The following is a 15,275-nucleotide window of genomic DNA, read 5'->3' as shown; positions in this document are numbered from 1 at the left end:
CCATCAGGATATGGGGTGAACGAGGAAAACCTGAAAAACTTTACAAAACCGACTAGAAAAGCAGGGTAGTAGATGGTCAGTACAAGTTCTGAGCACGTGGCAGCTGCTCACCTCTTTTCTCTCCCACCCCACACTGGATTCTCCTTAGTACAAACCTTAGTATTTCATATTTTGTGTATTAAACTTCAGTTCTCAAAGGCAGATGCAATATAATATAAAGCCACTAGGTGGCAATACTCCCTAATAATTCTTGTGAGAATTCTCTGCCTAGATGTGAGAAATATAGATAATCATTAAGGAAAAGGTTACTAAACATCACAAAGATGAAAAATGATGCAAAAAAGAAAATATCATACCTGCTTGCCACATAGGAAGAAGTAGTTTCGGCTTTTGAGGCTTCCTCTATAAGAGGAATAACAATTTTCTCTGTTGAGTCTGTCAGAAGAGAAAATGTTGGCTCTACTATGAAATCGATGAAACCTACAAAAGCCAAAATGAAGAGAGAGAGAGAGAGAGAGAGAGAGAGAGAGAAATTCAAGTGTTACAATTTCCTGAATTCTGAAATCAGAAATAATGAAGAGCCTCTCACAATCCTGGGATAGCGAGTATCAACTAAAATACTGGTTCTGCTTACCCTTTGTATTGTTTTAATCTAATAACAATCTTTAGAGATGGTTCAACTGCTCTATAAAATAGTACTTGAAGCCATGGAAGTGACGCAATTTAAGCTTGTTAACTCAAATATATTGACTTTTCTATTTACTATTCAGCCTTAAATAATACACTATTGCTAACAATAAATTTAGATCCAATGATAGTGACTATAGTTTTCTCTCATCAACAGGGATCATTATCCTTTTTGAAAGCACATCATGTACATTTTGGATTTCATTATTTACTAACAAGAAATCATATCTAAGCTCCAAAGAAATTAAGTAATTGAAGGTTTTTCTCAGGTAACAGGACGACAATTGCTTTTTGTTTCTTACTATATCAGTCAGAGCTTTCTGCCAGTGTGTTAATATTTCAAATGGCTGTTTATTGTTCTCTGGATGTAAAGTGTTAGTTCACAGCATGTGGGTGTGTTCTGTCAAATCAGTGAAGAGAAAAGTAACATCTCTGGGAGACAGCATTAATCCCACCACTTTGAGATGTCAGTATTGAATGAAGACTTTTACATTTAAAGTACTCGTCAAGATAGAATATGACACACACAGAAAAGGGCATTGTCCTCTGGAAGCATTTTCCATCCCGTGTTTAGGCAGAGGAGGAGACAACAACCTATTCTAAGGTCTGTGTACATGGCAATATCCCAGATCCCAGGACAGCTGTGGGTGCCTCAAGTCAAGAATTTGTTGTTGGAAACACATCTGAGAGCAATGGACTACCACCCGAATAAAGAAGAATAGCTGGAGGGGGGCTTCTTAAGTGATAATGTCCTGTAAAGTATGCACATTTAAAGATTGTCCATCCAATGCTTGGATAAAAGTAATTCACATTTCAAGTAACTGCATTACTTTTAATGTATAATAAGACACATTTTTAATTTAATAAAACTTCAATAGTTTTAATGGATGCCTTCATGTTAAATCAGTGTTAACTGACCACCCAGGGTACTATTTTAAGTTCTATGTTCTTTTTTGTGTGTGTGTGAGAAGGAGTCTCACTCTGTCGCCCAGGCTGGAGTGCAGTGGCGCGATCTCGGCTCACTGCAACTTCTGCCTCCTGGGTTCAAGTGATTCTCTTGCCTCAGCCTCCCGAGTAGCTGGGATTACAGGTGCCCGCCACCACGCCTGGCTAATTTTTTGTATTTTTTAGTAGAGATGGGGTTTCACCATGTTAGTCAGGATGGTCTCGATTTCCTGACTCGTGATCTGCCCGCCTCGGCCTCCCAAAGTTCTGGGAATACAGGTGTGAGCCACCGCGTCCGGCCAGTTCTGTCTATGTTCTTAAATGCCTGAGATGTGTAGACTGTCAACTGGGGCGTCACCTTTACTAACATGGCTGCAATTTATATTACAGCAACAAGCCTCAGAAACTTCCATTCGTAGCTTGCCACATCAGGTCCTTAGCCTGCCACATTTACACTTACTAAGCAAGAATAGGCACCTGTGTTATGGTCTCTAGAAAAACAGCTGTTGAAACATGGATGGGAAGGGGAAGAGGTCGGAGCACGCAGCTTTCCCACAGCTGACTGCCCCAAAGCTTTGTGATGGGTGGTGCCGCAGCATAACTACACAGGTAAGAAGTGATCCTTGTGTTTATTGATCGTATTGTTCAGTAACAAAAATGCTGGTTCAGCGAATAATTATTACAAGTATTTGAGTCATGCAACACAGCAATAATATGTTTTAATAATGAACTGGACTTGAAGTCCCCAACCCAAATACAGATGATAAGAATGAATGTGGTTGGGGGCATTATCATTTTGCAAATTTCCTGTTGTTGGTTAATCTATTCACGTCCTGAGAGAAAATTTTTCCAAATGAAATGTGCACTACTATATTAAGCATACCATGGAAACTTAGTGATAGAACAAGTGCACTAATATTTTCATTGAGTTGACCTCTGTCTAAAGAATTAAATTACAGAAAACAGTAATCAGCAATAAAATAACATAAAATAGTCTCCCACACAAGACAATGTTATATTTTGTAAAAGGGTTAGAACCATGATAACAATTACATTTACTGTTACTTTATTGAATTCATTTTGTGAAAATGCTTCAATAATTCTTATTCAGCACCATAGAGATCCATTTAAAAATCAAATGTGTCATGAACATGGAGTGAGGTTTTCATGGAAGTTACCCCTTTAAACAACATGGTTTACACATTTCAAAACTGACAAGCACACACTCACTTTCCGCCACCACAAATCATCAGTATTACCTATTTGTGACTGGGCCACCATGGTTGACTTCCGATCACAAAGTGGGGAAAAGGGAAGCCCTAATTCAGCTTCTTTATCTCCCTGGAGAAAGAAAAGCACATTAATATAGACTTGGGTTGGAGAAGCTAAAATAATGAGCAACCTAAGATATAAAGCCTAGAAAATTCATATCTTTCATTTCTTAATTAGGAATACTTTAGTCTTATTTATAAAAACAAAAGCTATAGTCCAAGTTTATGTAATTTTTCTTGGATGGTCTCCTTTTGGGGACATTTTGCAAGGAGAAAAATGATGAATGTTTTCAGGACCTGGAGACCTTGCTTTGGCATTACAATCCCTTGACTTTTAAGAGACAAACGTTTGCTTTTGGAATTTTCCAAAGTCACCATAAAATAGCTAGCCATCTTAGTGTGTTACCTGACATTTATATAACCATCCAAGTTAATTCATTTATGCCAAGTATATCAACAGACCTTAAGTATCAAAATTTTGTGACAGAACTGTTTTTCAAAATTAAAAGTATATGATTTGAAACACCTTTCTATTCATTAACCAAGTTTCATTAAATCTTCCACAACATATAATGAGGAATTTCTTCAACATTCTTATATTCAGTGTGTGTAAACTTATTTTAATATTTTCTCCTCAGAGAAAATTGAAATATCAATTTTTTTATTATTTGATCTCATCTAAAATAGATTAATTGAGCACATATGTTAAAGAATTCCATTTATATTTGGGTTTTACTTCAAGAGAAGTAATTAAATTTTCATCTTCTAAAACAAAGTTTGCTGTTCTGGTCAAACCTTTAATATCACAAGGTTTATTAAACTTTGGTTCTTTCCTTTTGCATTAAAGGAGATGTGCTTATGAAAGAAAGAGGAGAGGATCCTTCCTTGTTCTTGTTCATTGCAATTGCCTGGCCATTTGAAAGAATGTTTTAGATTCTATTTTCTCCTAATTTATTGGCTGTATACCTTCATGAGCAACACCAGCCTTGCATCGTAAGTCCATAACTTAGGATAAAATACCTAAGGACCCACGGTTTCCTTTCACTCTGTTTCCATTAACATCTTTCTATCCTAATCTTTACAATGTCATGTCAACATGTAGCTTTACAATTTTTTGAGAATATCTTCTAGAGCAGTTCCCCTAAACCATGCCTTTGATTATGAGAGTTATAGGCAGAAAGTCTGGAATCAGAATTGTTGGGGAAAATCCAGATATGACCATCAAAGAAATAGGAAAATTAGTTACAAACAGGAACATTTCACTATGTCATAACTCAGAGAAAATATAAGGAATAAGAATTTCTGTGACCTCTGCTAGTAACTCCCCTAATTCCTCTGGATAATAATAACACTAATTCCATGTGAAATTGTTATTTATACTCAGGTTAAAGGACAGACGGAAGGGAATTATTAATGCCACTAGTCTTAGAGTCAGAAGATACAGTCAGCTGAGTCCCTGCTGTTCTAGGGGTTATTGCTGTTACTTCAGACATAGCACAACCTTTGCTGAAATGAATTCTCCTTATCTGTTACCTAATTTTGTGATCTTGATTTACTTGTTTTAGGGATAAAATATAATAGATATAATAGTATCTATCCTGAGGTTATCTAAGACTATTTATATGAAGCATAAAGACAGTGCCTGCCACTTAGTAGTCATTAAGTTTAGCTAATAAGAAACATAACTTAGGTCAGGCGTGGTGGCTCACACCTGTAATCTCAGCACTTTGGGAAGCCAAGGCAGGTGGAACACAAAGTCAAGAGATTGAGACCATCCTGGCCAACATGGTGAAACACTGTCTCTACTAAAAATACAAAAATTACCTGGGTGTGGTGGCCTGTGCTTGTAGTCCCAGCTACTCAGGAGGCTGAGGCAGGAGAATCGCTTGAACCCAGGAAGTGGAGGTTGCAGTAAGCCAAGATCGCACCACTGCACTCCAGCCTGGGTGACAGAGCAAGACTCCAACTCAAAAAAAAAAAAAAAAAAAAAACCAAAAAAAAAAAAACCCCATAATTTATAATAGGAACAATATGAATGCAATATGTACAAATTAAAGGTATTTATGTCTAATATACTATGATGTCTAATAATGTCTAATATATTGAACAGTTTTAAAACACAGGAAATTGAAGTGTGCTTAATTTAGCATGTAATAAAGAGGCATCAGCTTTTTCGCCCTCTTTTTTTCTAGCAAAGAATTGACAAGAAAGGATTTCCACTTTTGAAAGATTGGTTTGTCTGCAGTATGAGACATGACTTGGGGTGAGTTAAGGATGACTCCTTGGCTTCCAGTGTGAATGGAAAGGAGGGAGGGGTCTGTTGGTGCCACTAATGGAAACCAGATCATCTGGGTGGGGGAAAGATTTAATACTATTATGGATTTGGTTTCTGACATGTTGAGGATAAGGTGCAAGAATAATGTCATCAATCATTTATGTTAAAATATTAATACTAATATTACTATTGATGAAATAAAATAGAAATAAAGCTACTGATAGGCTCTTGGGAACCTGATATTGGAGATGCTTATATAATATATGCAGATACAACTGCATTTTATTCTTGTGTGTATTTGTTAGGTTGGTGCAAAAGTAATTGTGGTTTTTGCAGTTAAAATAGTAGTCTTAGAGTCAGAAGATACAGTCAGCTGTATCTTTGGCAATTAAAATTGCAAAAACCACAATTACTTTTGCACAACCCTAAATATTATAAGACTGTATCTATTAAATGCAGCTAAGCTACATTTAACTTTTGTTTGTTTGTTTGTTTTTTGTTGTTGTTTTTTCTTTAGTTAAGATGCTGCTATCTGGTGTTTTAAGGACACAAATGTAATAGATGTATTTTTATACTCTGTGGTACAAGCTCTTTGGCCCCCAAATGGTAACTTTGGCCTGAGAAAGGCATTATGATAATTTACTTTCTTTTATTTTTATTTTCTTATTTTTTTGAGACAGAGTTTCACTCTTGTTGCCTAGGTTGGAGTGCAATGGCGCAACCTTGGTTCACTGTAACCTCTGCCTCCCAGGTTCAAGCAATTCTCCTACCTTAGCCTCCTGAGTAGCTGGGATTACAGGCGCCTGCCACCATGCTGAGCTAATTTTTTGTATTTTTAGCAGAGATGGGGTTTCACCATGTTGGCCAGGGTAGTCTCGAACTCCTGACCTCAAGTAATCCACCTGCCTCGGCCTCCTAGAGTGCTGGGATTACTGGTGTGAGCCACTGTGCCCGGCCACTTTCTTGAGTTAAATTTTATAGAATGTTGAATGGCAACATTTTTCCTATAGGGCTTAGGACAGTTACATGCAGGGATGACATTCCTATAGATGGAGCAAGAGATTTTATATTCTATTTGCTTCCTGTACCCCACAATTAATTTAGAATATTAAATTTTCACTGTCAAATCACATTGAATGCTAAAGTACATCAATTATTTAATTTATTTATAAATATTTCAAAGTGTTATTTACTCTTTAGGGTGAATAAAGGCCAAGAGTGCAAGATTAGTAGGGGGCCCTGTAGGTAAACTATGAAGGAACTAGAACTCTGTATAAAGAGAATGTTAGAATCTCTGAGTATAGATTTGGCCACCTTTATAATTTCCTCATTCTGTCCCAGGATAGGGAATATTTATTTTCCATCAAGGTAAAAGCAGAGGTCATCGCAATAAGCATTGTGAAAGAAGAGTTTATATTTTTCTTGGAGGTTTTGCTGTCATTTGAGGACGCTGCCTTCAGGGGGCCAAAATACACTTTTAAAAAGGAGGAGGAAGTAGAAAAAGTGGCCCCATCGAAATGGAAACTCAAGGCAGCCTGAGGTTCTCAGGCCCCACAACTTGTACCTGTCTTTACAATTCCCTGGAGATCCTTCAGGTTTCTTCTCTGAAAGTCTATAACAGAGAACTAGTAATTGTTTTTAAATGCTTTCCTACCGTTGTAAAGTGCTCTGACAGCCATTAATAAGGTATGAAATCCAATGACATAACAGCACCTTTTTGTTGTTGTTGTTGTTGTTTGCATTTCTCTGAAACCAAAAAAATTTCTATAGTTTTGTTTTTTTCTTGAGAGAAGTCTCACTCTGTCACCCAGGCTGAAGTACAGTGGCATGATCTCGGCTCACTGCAACCTCTGCCTCCCAGGTTCAAGCGATTCTCCTGCCTCAGCCTCCCGAGTAGATGGGACTACAGGCACCTGCCACTACGCCTGGCTAATTTTTGTATTTTTAGTAGAGACAGGGTTTCACCATATTGGCCAGGTTGGTCTTGAACTCCTGACCTTGTGATCCATCCGCCTCAGCCTCCCAAAGTGTTGGGATTACAGGCATGAGCCACTGCGCCTGGCTAGTCTTGTTTTGTTTTGTTTTAATGAAGAAGAAAAGACAGGGTAAAGTACAGAAATCTTGAGAAAACTCTTCATTGAAACTTCAGTATTAGAGAAACAAGCAACTTCAATAACAAATATGCAGGAAGCCCCTGACCACAGGGACAGGGGCTTAGGAGACACTCTTCCTAAGGACAGCCTTCGGAGACATTCTACAGCTGAGGGTGAGATTTGAGAGACCTCTTGTTCTATAGAAGAATTTGATTGGGAGAGAAGGATGCACTAATTTAGCCTTATTTGGAAAACTTCAGGAATTTAGGCCCTATACCCTTCTTTACTTCTTCTATAAATGGGCCTTTCTAAATTCGAAGAACATCACGAAAAACATTTAAGCGTTTAATAATTACAGCAACTAATACATTCAATTTCAGTAAAATATTGATCTGATATAACTGTATTTCTGTGAGTGTTATACATATTTTATGGAATATTAGAACCCCTGGTGTAACCGGTGTTTATAGTACTTTTATGGCTTTTGAAACTAAAACCTTTTTTACATTTAAAGTTATCTTGGCTCATAGCTACAGTTCTTTTCATTTCTGCAATTTTAGGGGTTATGTTTATGATTTTTTAAAAAAACCAGATTCTTGGCTGAGAATGGACTAACTAAATACATTTGTATTACTATGGAAAATGAAATTTATTTTGAAATAACAGTTTATACTACTTCTAGCAACATTTAAAAATAGAGAGACCTGACTGTATACAATTCAAGGTAAAATAAACATTTTGACCTTTCCTTCCAAATAACTTGCATTTCCAATTATTTTTTTCTTCTTGGCTAACAAGGTAATAATGATTAATAAATGCAGATTTTGTTCAAATATATATTTTTTTCTTGTGTCACAAAACAACTAGTGGAAGGGAAAAATTCAGGTAGTCATTGTTATTTAGTTTAAAATACAAACATATTTTGATGGAAGCGACTATTTTTGTAAAAAAATTAGCTGCATTGACTTCTTATCTTGCCAACCTGACATGTGTGTTCAAGAGGAGAATAAAAAGCAAAAACCTGTCTTCTGTTACTAATGATTATTTTTTTTGGCTGGTATGTTCATCTCTGATCTCTCTCTTATATCAGTCATAGTTAAAATAAATGCAGCATCCTCCAAATCTACCCATTACTGTCAGTAGAGGCAACCGTGTTGATCTGCGTGAAAACTCGAGGAGACATTAATCGTATTGATAAATATCACAGGCTTGTTGCAAAAATGCCTTGGAAATGAGAACCTGCTCTACTGCCTTTTACCATTAGTGGCTTATTCAAGAGTCAGAAATCAGTGTTTCTCATGACTGCAAATTCTGGATACAATTCTGATCTCTGGCTAGTTTCCCATGGCTTTAGAGGGTGAAACTAAAGTAGTACCACTAAAGAATGAGATAATGCTGATAGGATTTTTAAGAATAATATAAATAGCTTGTCTTCCAGAAATACACAGCATTTAAAAGTTTCTTAGTGTCTCTTTGAATCCATTTGTTAAATAAAATGAGTTTGGTAGACAAACTAATAAGAAAATTATTTAGAAGTTAACACATCACAAAATTTATCTGCATTTTTATGAAATATTCACACACACACACACACACACACATACACACACACGAACCTTTCTTGAAAGGTTGCTCTTGGAAAATTCTAAAAATCAGCTCTTTCCTTTGCTACTTTTCTGATTTTTTGAATTTCTATCCAGGCTCTAATTTTGTTCAAAACCAATAGAAGGAATTGCAAGTCTAGCATTACATTCTGCAGAGCAAAAAGGAAAATGCTTCTCTGAATTGGCTACTTTTTAAACTTGATGATTGTGTTGGAAATGTGCTTTTAAATTGCACCCAGATCTTTAGAAATTCAGCATTAAGTAACTATCAAACAACAAAATACTTCATAAGCAATGGTGTAGTATACTGATACTTTGCCTTGGAAAACTATAAAGCTTAAAATAGACTAGCAGGATAACAAATCCCACCAATTCCTCACATTCGAAGCCCTCTTACATTTATTCTATCACTTTGTTCTTCACAGTCATCCTGGGAAGTAGGCAGGATGTGAAAAGGTAAGAAGGTATATGGAGGCAGGAAGGGGAAGACTCATCTCTCCCACTCCTGGAAGAATGAAAAGCTAGGGCTTACCCTTGAGTTTTCTAAAGTCAAGTCCAGTGATCTCTCTAATTCACATTATTAGGCTTCTTATGTTTGACCAATGTACATAAAATACAGTCTTTAACAAGAAACACAAGATGTTTACATTTAAACTGTAACTGAGGGCCATGATGAGTTCTGGACAGACCTCCTTTGATTTACCTCAAAATCTCTAGCACAGCCGGTGGAATTTAAGACACAGTATTTAGATTCTTAGTACCTTCCAAAGGAATGAAGACACGTATTTGCAAATTGCTTTCTAAAAGTGCTGTTTTCACTGCATGAGATGAAAAACCCAGTCACCTTGGCTAAATGCATAGCAGAATGGCATCAGTATTGTGGGTCTGACAAAGTGATAGTTTTACAGATGGCTATGTGAGGATGAACAAAAATAAAACATACGAGAACCACTGCAGTCCTGCTAATTTCTAGGACATCTGCATAGATATATAGACACAGTTCAATATCTTACGTCAAATCAGAGCAATTCATACACCAAGGAATTTCAGGTTCATTGCTTATTTACCTCCAAAGGTGTACATTATGCAGTATGACTAAGAATAAGTAAGAATACTATGGGATTTATTTAGTTCAATGCAAGAAAACATTTTACCTGTTGGAATCAATATCATATTTCAGCATAAGTTTCATAAAGAAAACCTTGTTTAGCTTGAAAGACAAATTTGTTGGCAGTACAAACTTACTTATTTTGACCTTTAACTCCACATTTTTCTGTTTTACTGCATATGTTTCTGAAGGGGATTTGAAAGTCATTTTTTTAAAAAAAAATCCAGAAATTGGTGAACTTTCAAAAGATCTGAACTCAATTTCATTGAATTCATTAATCTCATGATCCTGTCAGGTATTCTTTGTTTTGAAATCAGTAAAACAAAAGGATAATACAAATCATGATATTATTTGGAGATCTAATGGTAATCTTCAAGAGTCTCTGGGATTTTAGTTTTGTTTTTTTCCACAGTAATTATTTTAGGATCTTCTTTAAGTCAGAGATGAGCTACCTTCATTATGATATACTCTTTAAAAAAAAAAAAAAGGGAAATTTGTGTGCCAATCTGAAGCGTATAAACAGGAACACTTGTATAACACTCAGTTAAGATGTGGAGCATTTCCATTACCCCCAGAAAGTTGCCTTAACCTCGTCCAAGGAATCCTAACCCATATAGGTACCTACTGTTCTGATTTCTATCACCATATATTAATTTTGCCAATTTTTGAACTTCACATAAATTTATTTATAGTATGTACTCTTTTGAGATTTATTGTCATTTGTATCATTAGTCTATTTTTTATTGTTGCATGATATTCCATTGTATGACTATACCATGTTTTATTTTTTATCCATTTCTATTTTTGATGAATATTTGGACTGTTTCTAGCATTGAGATTTTGTAAATAGTATTGTGATGACTACTCCTATATAAGACATTTAGTGGGCATAAACACTAATTTATCTCGGGGTAAAAGTGTTGGGTACTAAGGGATATTAAGTATCCCTTCATATTAACTTCAGTAGATGATATCCAGTAGTTTTCCAGAGTGTTTGTAATAATTTATCCTCCCACCTGTGATGTATGCATGATACCTCCAGTTGTTCCTCATTTTTGGCAACACTTTATATTGTCAATTATTTTAATTTTAGTCATTCTCATGGGGCTATATGATATTTCATTATGGTTTAATTTACAATTCTTTGATAAGTAAAGACAACGAGCATACTTGTATGTATGTATTACCTACTTGTAGATTTGCCTTTATAAAGTATCTGTTCAAATTGGCCTGATTTTCTTTTTACTATTGATTTGTTGGAGTTCTATACAAAAGTGGACACAAGTTCTTGGACAGACATTTGTAGTACAAATATTTTCTCTCTGTCTATGGTTTGCATTTTCTTAATAGTGCCTTTGGAAAAACAGAATTTTGAATTTTGCTTTCTTCCACTTCATTTTTTTTTCTTGTATGAGTAATATTTTATGTGTCTTCTCTAAGAAATATTTACCCCCAAGATTAGAGAGGTCTTCTCTTGTGTTTTCCTCTAAGAGCTTTATAGTTTTAGGTTTTGTGTTAAACTCCTTAATTTTCAATTAGTTTTTATGTAAGGTGTACGTAGGGGACCAGTTTCCTTTTCTTCCAATATATTCAATAATTGCTGTTCCATTTCCTTTTGTGGAAAGATTTTCCTTTCCCCATGTAGTTGTTTTGTTGCCTTTGTAGAAGATCAAATGACTTTACATATGTGAGCCTGTTTCTGAAATCACTCCTCTATTTTAATGATCTATTTGCCTATCCCTATGCTTTATGCCAATAACAGTGCCGTGATCACTGTAGCTTTATACTAACTCATGTAAGGAGGAAGTGTAAGTCCTCGAACTTCTTTAATCTTTTTCAAAATTGTTTTGGCTGCCTTAGACTCTTATATTTCTACACAGATTTTAGAATCAGCCTTTCAACTTCTACAAATAAGCCTGTTAACATTTTTGATAAAGATTATGCTAAATTTATTAAAATTTTGGAAGAACTGACATCTTAGAAATATTGAGTCTTTCAGTCATTAACATAATATATCTCTCCATTTATATAGGTCTTAAAACTTCTCTCAACAATATTTTGTAGTTTGCAGTGTGGAGGTTTCATATACATTTAATTAAAGATATCCCCGAATATTTTATGATTTTATGCTGTTACAAAGTATACTGTTTTCAAATTTTATTTTCAAAATGTTTGCAGCTTGTATACAGAAACACAATTGGTTTTACAACTAATAAACTCATTTATTAATTCTAGTAGCCTTTTGTAGATCTCTTGAGGTTTTTTATGTAGATGATCATGTTTCTGCAACTAACAGTTTTAGGGGAGGTTCCAAAATGGCTGAATAGGAACAGCTCCAGTCTGCAGCTCCCAGTGTGAGTGACACAGAAGATGGGTGATTTCTGCATTTCCAACTGAGTTTTGAAGAGAGTAGTGCTTCTCCCAGCGCGGAGTCTGAGATCTGAGAACAGACAGACAGTCTCCTCAAGTGGGTCCCTGAACCCCGAGTAGCCTAACTGGGAGAGACCTCCCAGTAGGGACCGACTGACACAGCATACAGCCAGGTGCCCTTCTGAGATGAAGCTTCCAGAGGAAGCATCAGACAGCACATTTGCCATTCTGCAATATTTGCTGTTCTGCAGCCTCCACTGGTGATATCCAGGCAAACAGGGTCTGGAGTAGACCTCTAGCAAACTACAACAGACCTGCAGCTAACAGTCCTGACTGTTAGAAGGAAAACTAACAAACAGAAAGGACATCCACACCAAAACCCCATCTGTATGTCACCATCATCAAAGACCAAAGGTAGATAAAATGACAAAGATGGGGAGAAACCAGAGCAGAAAAGCTGAAAATTCTAAAGATCAGAGTGTCTCTTCTCCTGCAAAGGAATGCAGCTCCTTGCCAGCAACAGAACAAAGCTGGATGGAGAATGACTTTGACAAGTTGAGAGAAGAAGACTTCAGACGATCAGTAATAACAAACTTCTCTGAGCTAAAGGAGGTTGTTCAAATACATTGCAAAGAAGCTAAAAACCTTGAAAAAAGATTAGACAAATGGCTAACTAGAATAAACAGTGTAGAGAAGTCCTTAAATGACTGGATAGAGCTGAAAACCATGGCAGGAGAACTACGTGACACATGCACAAGCTTCAGTAGCCGGTTTGATCAAGTGGAAGAAAGGGTATCCATGATTGAAGATCAAATGAATGAAATGAAGTGAGAAGAGAAGTTTAAAGAAAAAAGAGTAAAAAGAAATGAACAAAGGCTCCAAGAATTATGGGACTATGTGAAAAGACCAAATCTACTTCTGATTGGTGTACCTGAAACTGATGGGGAGAATGGAACCAAGTTGAAAAACACTCTTCAAGTTATTATCCAGAAGAACTTCTGCAACCTAGTGAGGCAGGCCAACATTCAAATTTAGGAAACACAGAGAACACAACAAAGATACTCCTCGAGAAGAGCAACTCTAAAACACATAATTATCAGATTCACCAAAGTCGAAATGAAGGAAAAAATGTTAAGGGCAGCCAGAGAGAAAGTTGGGTTACCCACAAAGGGAAGCCCATCAGACTAACAGTGGATCTCTCAGCAGAAACTACAAGCCAGAAGAGAGTGGGGGTCAATGTTCAACATTCTTAAAGAAAAGAATTTTCAACCCAGAATTTCACATCCAGTCAAACTAAGCTTCATAAGTGAAGGAGAAATAAAATCCTTTACAGACAAGCAAACGCTGAGAGATTTTGTCACCACCAGGCCTGCCTTAAAAGAACTCCTGAAGGAAGCACTAAACATGGAAAGGAACAACCAGTACCAGCCACTACAAAAACATGCCACATTATAAAGACCATCAATGCTAGGAAGAAACTGCATCAACTAACGAGCAAAATAACCAGCTAACATCATAATGACAGGATCAAATTCACACATAAGAATATTAACCTTAAATGTAAATGGGCTAAATGCTCCAACTAAAAGACACAGACTGGCATATTAAAGAGTCAAGACCCATGAGTGTGCTGTATTCAGGAGACCCATCTCATGTGCAGAGACACACAAACCCACAGCCAATATCATACTGAATGGGCAAAAACTGGAAGCATTCCCTTTGAAAACTGGCACAAGACAGGGATGCCTTCTCTCACCACTCCTATTCAACATAGGGTTGGAAGTTCTGTCCAGGGCATTCAGGCAAGAGAAAGAAATAAAGGGTATTCAATTAGGAAAGGGAAAGTCAAATTGTCTCTGTTTGCAGATGGCATGATTGTACATTTAGAAAACCCCATCGTGTCATCCCAAAAGCTCCTTAAGCTGATAAGCAACTTCAGCAACGTCTCAGGATACAAAATAAATGTGCAAAAATCACAAGCATTCCTATACACCAATAACAGACAAACAGAGAGCCAAATCATGAGTGAACTCCCATTCACAATTGCTTTAAAGAGAATAAAATACCTAGGAATCCAACTTACAAGGGATGTGAAGGACCTCTTCAAGGAGAACTACAAACCACTGCTCAATGAAATAAAAGAGGACACAAACAAATGGAAGAACATTCCATGCTCATGGACAGGAAGAATCAATATGAAAATGGCCATACTGCCCAAGGTTATTTATAGATTCAGTGCCATCCCCATCAAGCTACCAATGACTTTCTTCACAGAATTGGAAAAAACCACTTTAAAGTTCATATGGAATCAAAAAAGAACCCATATTGCCAAGACAATCCTAAGCCAAAAGAACAAAGCTGGAGGCATCACGCTACCCAACTTCAAACTATACTACAAGGCTACAGTAACCAAAATGCATGGTACTGGTACCAAAACAGAGATATAAACTAACGGAACAGAATAGAGCCCTCAGAAATAATACCATACATCTACAACCATCTGATCTTTGACAAACCTGACAAAAACAAGAAATGGGGAAAGGATACCCTATTTAATAAATGGTTCTGGGAAAACTGGCTAGCCATATGCAGAAAGCTGAAACTGGATCCCTTCCTTACACCGTATACAAAAATTAATTCAAGATGGATTAAAGACTTAAATGTTAGACCTAAAACCATAAAAACCCTAGAAGAAGACCTAGGTAATACCATTCAGGCCATAGGCATGGGCAAAGCCTTCATGACTAAAACACCAAAAGCAATGGCAACAAAAGCCAAAATTGACAAATGGGATCTAATTAAACTAAACAGCTTCTGCACAGCAAAAGAAACTACCATCAGAGTGAACAGGCAACCTATAGAATGGGAGAAAATTTTTACAATCTACTGATCTGACAAAGGGCTAAAATCCACAATCTACAA

At 36.4% G+C, this 15,275-nt stretch overlaps 2 protein-coding genes across 13 annotated transcripts in view; both read right to left on the bottom strand.

The window, feature by feature from the left end:
• Positions 1 to 15,275, bottom strand: part of NEUROD1 (neuronal differentiation 1) — a 1,109,848-nt gene that overhangs the window by 527,110 nt on the left and 567,463 nt on the right. The window lies entirely within an intron of this gene.
• The window catches only part of PDE1A (phosphodiesterase 1A), a 473,087-nt gene that overhangs the window by 57,482 nt on the left and 400,330 nt on the right, over positions 1 to 15,275 (bottom strand). For all 12 annotated transcript variants that reach the window (XR_007718098.1, XR_007718099.1, XR_007718101.1 and 9 more), the window contains 2 exons: positions 2,892 to 2,973; positions 357 to 480 (listed from right to left, as the gene is read on the bottom strand). Coding sequence is in view for 8 of the 12 variants with exons in the window: in XM_050750562.1 (XP_050606519.1) it covers positions 357 to 480; positions 2,892 to 2,973 (206 nt within the window). In the remaining 4 variants the exon portion in view is untranslated. The remainder of the gene's footprint in view (positions 1 to 356; positions 481 to 2,891; positions 2,974 to 15,275) is intronic.

This window comes from Macaca thibetana, chromosome 12 (assembly GCF_024542745.1).
Source record: "Macaca thibetana thibetana isolate TM-01 chromosome 12, ASM2454274v1, whole genome shotgun sequence".
Classification (NCBI taxonomy): domain Eukaryota; kingdom Metazoa; phylum Chordata; class Mammalia; order Primates; family Cercopithecidae; genus Macaca; species Macaca thibetana.
This window is presented reverse-complemented; position numbering and strand designations above follow the sequence as displayed.